This window comes from Dermacentor silvarum, chromosome 5 (assembly GCF_013339745.2).
Source record: "Dermacentor silvarum isolate Dsil-2018 chromosome 5, BIME_Dsil_1.4, whole genome shotgun sequence".
Taxonomy (NCBI): domain Eukaryota; kingdom Metazoa; phylum Arthropoda; class Arachnida; order Ixodida; family Ixodidae; genus Dermacentor; species Dermacentor silvarum.
In genome coordinates, this window is record NC_051158.1 from 77516942 (window position 1) to 77523015 (window position 6074).

Sequence of the window (6074 nt, forward strand, 5' to 3'; positions counted from 1 at the left end):
TAAGCCATGCACTCCAGCGTGGAAGCACCAGTGTACTGGGCCGTAGGGGCCATCAAGAAGACAATGAGAACAAGCCACGTCGGCGGAAGACGACGGAGCTGAGAATAGGAGCAGAGAATACGCGTTTTCTTGATCAGGCTGCAACGTTCCGGAGGCCAACAACTCTCGGAGGGACACGGTCGAGCGACAACGCACTAGGAGACTTACAAGCGATACGCTTTCCGCTCCCGTTGTCCAGCAGACGCAAAGTAATCTGCGTGAGCCCGCCTGTCCTCTAACCACGAACAAGTCTTCGCGCGACACAGTTACGTGAGCTTTGTGGACCACAATACCATGAGCGAGCTGTGCAAGTAGGAACGTTTTGCAGGAACGCACTTGCGTTGTGCTCGTATACCCAATGTATTGTGTACTTGCGATTTGTTCTGTTCATGGTTGAATATACAGAGGTTTACTTCAGCTGCAACAAATGTTAAAAAATTGCTTGTGGCAGCTCACACAATTCTAATCCATGATCTAGATCACTCGATGAGGCGATCATTACTTCTACGACAAATCAAAATGCTTATATAAATAATAAACATAATTACGCTAATTAACATTACAATTAATTATTTCACGGCACATATTTTAACGTACGATTTGAAGCTAGTGAGTTCGCCAGGCATATCCACTTGGACTGTATTTTCTGGAGTGCACCACTTTGGAGATAATAATTTTCAGTGTCCGACAATGCTTAAGACAGCGTTTTCTTAAATGTTCAACTGGAACGCTAATGCAGCCTTGTTTCTTGTAATGCGCTTGTTACATTACCGAACAAGGTCGGTGGAAATCATGACCTAGGTAATACACCTGCACAGAAGCTTACCCATTTATAGCTTTCTGCCAATACAAGTTATTATCGAAGCAGGTTGATATTGCTAGAATGCTACAAACAACGTCGAACATCGAACTTACCCAGTGATTGTAACTCTGTGTCCGTTCAAACTGCACTCAACGTGTATGCACGGATCTTCTAAGTTCCTACTTTGTCCTGGAGGAATCAGATTACCGAGAACAACGCAGCCTCCTGTTCGTGAAAGATAACACAACATCATATTAATTAATTTAATTATGGGGTTTTACGTGCCAAAACCAGTTCTGATTATGAGGCACGCCGTAGTGGGGGACTCCGGTAATTTTGACCACCTGGGGTTCTTTAACGTGCACCTAAATCTAAGTACACGGGTGTTTTCGCATTTCGCCCCCATCGAAATGCGGCCGCCGTGGCCGGGATTCGATCCCGCGACCTCGTGCTCAGCAGCCCAACACCATAGCCACTGAGCAACCACGGCGGGTGCACAACATCATATATATATATATATAAATATATATATATATATATATATACAGGGTGTAGCAGCTATAACGCAGCACGATTTAAAAACCGACGAACGGCATTACGCGAAGCCAACCTAGTGCGTACTCCAGTACAGTGGAGTAGCCGCCAGTAATATTTTCGAACTAGTGAGATTAAATTAATTATTTGTAAATAATTATCTAACTCAAGAAGTACTGTCCTAATGGTCAAAGTGTCAATGAGAAAGTTGTAGAGCAACATGAAAAACTCCCGATACAGCTTTCGGTTGCTCAATACGTGCTACATAAGTGTTTTTCCGAGCATGAAAGAAGCCCACGAATACACGCAAAGTGCCTCGAGCGGCCAGTCGTGCGGCAATTCTGCGTGTATTCACGAGCTCCTTTCACACTCAGAAAACAAAAAAGGCGTGCATTAGAACTGGGTAAGTACCGTAATCAGACAGTACAAGTTACAGTTATTGCTTGAAGATATTCCTAGGGCAGGCACAAAATCGCCATTTTCGACGTGAGATTTACGCGTGTTCAACGCAATCATTGTACCCTAAGCTCGGCCGAGACAGATGCTGCTACTATAGGGATTGCTGTTGGGTTCACCATAGGGGTCGGGCACATGTGTGCTGACTGGTCAAGTTCAAATTATCTGGCGTAGGCCAACTTTAGGATCGAAATAACGAAAGTCTGGGCCCATAGAAATGCATGGGCGCTGGCTGAAACCTTCGATCAGGATTGAATTAACCGAAATATTGAATTAACCGGAGTTGAATTAACATGTCTACTGTACTCAGTGTGATAACATAAGTTGAAATGTGCAACTTCCACCTTTTTTTTTTTGTAATGACAGTGTCATTGGAGTCATATCGAGGTGTGCCGTGACGGCACACCTCACACAATTTTTCAGTTTGTCAGGTGAAAGGATACTATATCACGAGCTGTGGCAGCCGGCACAGCGGCTGTTTCTGCGTATTGCGTCAAGTGGTCGAAGGCGACGACTGTCCAGCGGTTTCCGGAATCCGCGCTCGGAAAGGGTCGATGCAGGTCAATGCCAATGCCAACGAATGCCATGGCAGGACACGGGATTGGCTGGAGAGGCCCATAGACATGTTGAGCAGGAACCTTGCGGCGTTGGCACTCAGGGCACGACTGAATGTACGTTCACACAAAGGTCTACATGACACGTCAATAAAACCTCTAGCGAAGCCGGGTGTACGTCCTGAAGACACCCGCATGTACACACTGTGGGTCAGTGTGGAAGGTAGAACGTATTTCTCAGGTATGGCAAGCGCAAGCAAAGAAAGAGGAAGAGAAAGAGACCATACGAACGAAGGCACACAAGAGGACATTGGGAAAAGGGAGAAGTGAAGAGAGCGCGTGGAGACGTCATCTTGGAGACGGGGCGCGCGCAAGGAAGGACGTGGGGGCCTGGGCACAGCGTTCCGAGAGAAGACGATCGGAGAACGCCACTCATGGGCCTGCCTTGCTTCCTTGGCGATCCAGCGACGTCCCGCCCGAGTACCAGGGTCGGCGAGCAGCTGACCGCAGTCTCCAGAAGTACCGCTAACGCGAACCTACCCGCCAGGACATGTCAGCATTCACGCCGCTGAACGTGGACGGGCGAAGGCTTGCTGTAGCCAGTGACCATCCCATCTTCGGAACTAAGATGGGCCGGTGCGCACCTGGAGCGCCAAGAGGCACGAATCCCGCTCTGCCGGAGCACGACAGCTCCTCAGCGATTGTGTCTTCGTCACGCCAGCCGGGGTACGGGTGGAGCAGGACACCAGCGATGACTGCCCACGGCCAGGTTGCGACGACGAACCACAGACCGGGTGGCGACGACATCCGCAACGGACATAACCGGTACTAGACAGTTTTAGCAGAATGTTCACGGTTCGCTCCACTCAGACCAACGTATCCCAATGATTTGCACATAGCTGCTCAGCGGAACGCTAGCGGGAATGCTAATGCGCGTGCACACAACGGTTACGTCGGCAGCGGAACGAAGAACGCCGCCCACGCTCCGCTATACACGACGCTGTTTGCACGGAGCGTTAGGCCTCATTCACATAGCTGTCAAACGCTCCGTGGCGTCACCATCACGGCGCCGGTTTTCTTCGGGGGAGAGGGTTTGCTAACTGTTTTCCCCTCAAAAACGGGTCGCCGGCGACGCTGAGCGGTGCTCTACGTTTCCATCGCCAACACGGTGACGGAGCCCAGCCCCTACAAAATCGGCCAATCAGAAATTAATAAGCCGTCGCTAAATACAGTCATTTTACAAAGCTGAAGCTGGCAACAGCAGCGGCTGCTGGTTTGTTTACATGCTCTCCATGTGGGGGGTGGTACACCGAAAACTCAGTTGCGCGTTTCGGTGGTGCTCAAATGTGCGACATGGACAACGCCGAAGGCCAAACTTGCAGACACACAGACAGACGAGAAACTTTATTCTGTCCTAAGGGACGACTTTGTCGTAGTCGCGGGTCGCACCTGCACCGGGGGCGGAAGACCGCGATCTTCAGTCCTTTCGCAGGCCATTTGGACAGCCCGAAGCTGGACTTGAAGGTCATCGCCCTTGACGGCTTCTTCCCAGACTTCTTGCCTGTTGAAAGGCGAGTGGTGCAATGCAGAACATTGCCACAGCATGTGGTTAAACGTGAACCTTTCCTCGCCGCAGTCGGGGCAGCGGGGACCCACACCCGGAGCGTAATGGCTCAGCCTGGATCAAGACGGAAATGAGCCCGTCTGCAGCATTCTTAGCACCTAGGCCTGGGACCTGCCGAGCTTCCGGTGCGGAGCCGGGAACTGTCTGCGTCCCAGCTGGTAGTGAGCCATGATGTCGTGGAAAGTAAGAAGCGGGTCCATGGTCTGCTCGATCCCCTGCGAAACCGGGCCCCTCAGACCGGCGCGGTTGATGAGACCTCGCACCTGGTCGTGGACCAGCTCATCGGGGCTGATCGAGCCGGGAGAGACGTTCTGGCCCATGTGAGCCGGTAACCAAGTGGTGACTTGACGGACCGTGCCTGGCTTGCGGGTCCTAAGCACCGCCGCAGCCTCGGCCGAGACCGAGCCGGCGACAAAGGCCTTCGCCACCGACCTGGACTCCGTGAAGATCTGGGTAAGCCCGGGATCGCACAGAGCCAGCGCCACTGCGACTTGCTCTGCGACGGACGCCGTCGAGTGTTGGATGGACGCTGCATTCAGGATTTTGCCGTGGGGGTCAACCACCGTGGCCACATACGAGTTTGATCCGGGATACTGCGCCGCGTCGACAAAGGACGCAAGCTCTGGGTTCTGCAGGGCAATCTTGATGAGTGCTCGGGACCTGGCTGTGCGCCGGGCCTCGCTGTGTTGTGGGTGAACGTTCCTCGGGAATGTGGAAACTCGAAAGGCGTCCCTTTCTTTCTGGTGGAGGGGTATGGCGCACGACTGCGTGGCCATGGCGGTGAGGCCCGCCATCTCGAGTATTCGGCGGCCGGACTTGCTGGCAGAAAGGCGAACGATCTGTGCCGTTTTCTGTGTTCTACGATTTCGCTCGGGGTGTTGTGGACCCCGAGCTGCACCAGCTTCTCCGTGCTGATCGTCACAGGTATGCCGAGCACTCGTTTAATGCTCTTCCTGATGAGTGCGTCAATCTTGTTCTCCTCAGACCGCGACCAGTTTAGTGCGGAAGCCACGTAGTTGATATGGCTCATGAGGAAGGCCTGGTAGATCCTTAGCAGGTTGTCTTCAATGATGCCACCCCTCGGGTCGTCACTCGTGAAACGAGTCTCAGCATGTTCTCCGTCTTCGCCCTCAGGCGCGCGATCGTTTGCACATTGCAGCCCTTTGCGTTGATGACCAGTCCGAGCACCCTGAGATAATCAACCCTCGGGATGCCCTGACACGTCTTCGTTCTGAAATCGATCGGTACTTGATCCAGCGGTGTGCCGAACTTGCGGCCCTTTCTGTCTGGCCGATGCAGCAAGAGCTTCGACTTCGTCAGCGAGAGGACCAGTCCCGTGCCCTCGAGAAATTCTTCCGGGACGTCCAGGGCCTCTTGCAGAGCCCACTCCACCGCTGCGTCCGACCCACTGCCGCACCAGACGGTGATGTCGTCCGCGTAGAGAGCGTGATTCAGATTGACGCCCCCGATTCCGTCGAGTCAGACCCATAGGTCTCTCATGGCGATGTTGAAGAGCAGTGGAGATAGCACCGCACCCTGCGGCGTGACGCGGGCTCCCAGCGCGTATCCGTCTGACATCATCTCGCCCAACTTGATTGTGGCCTTACGATTCCTGAGGAAAGAGCTGACGTACGCGTGAAAGCGTTCGCCGAGCTTCAATCTCAACACAGAGTCGAGGACGTGCTTGTGTTTGACAGTGTCCAAAGCCTTGCCGAGGTCTAGCGCCAAGATGCCTCGGACGTCTCTCATGACCACGTCGACTATCTGCCTCTTGATCAATAGCATGACCTCTTGAGTGGACAGCGAGGGCCTGAAACCGACCATGCTCGGCAGGAGGAGCTGTCGTTCTTCGACGTATACCTCGATATTCTGTTGTGGATGACATGCTCCGCCCCCTTGCCCACGCAGGACGTGGACGCATAACCGGGCGCCCCATCGAGCAGACGGCCGCGTCAACTGAACACAACAGAAAGCGGGAACAATAACGAGTAGCCTAACACGCACATCAGACCGACTCAAGCTACGGCATTGGAATTGCCGCACTTTTAACAAAAAGGGGCGGCCA

General features: G+C 53.0%; 1 protein-coding gene across 1 annotated transcript; it reads right to left on the reverse strand.

The window, feature by feature from the left end:
- Positions 1-5488: 5488 nt before the first annotated feature.
- Positions 5489-5833, reverse strand: LOC119454188 (protein YkfC-like). Its single transcript, XM_037716178.1, has one exon. The coding sequence runs from the start codon at positions 5831-5833 to the stop codon at positions 5489-5491; it is 345 nt and encodes a 114-aa protein (XP_037572106.1).
- Between the last annotated feature and the right edge of the window lie 241 nt (positions 5834-6074).

Excerpts from the sequence above, each read along its gene's own strand:
- LOC119454188 (XM_037716178.1), bottom strand. The coding sequence starts at position 5,833 with ATGGTCGGTTTCAGGCCCTCGCTGTCCACTCAAGAGGTCATGCTATTG.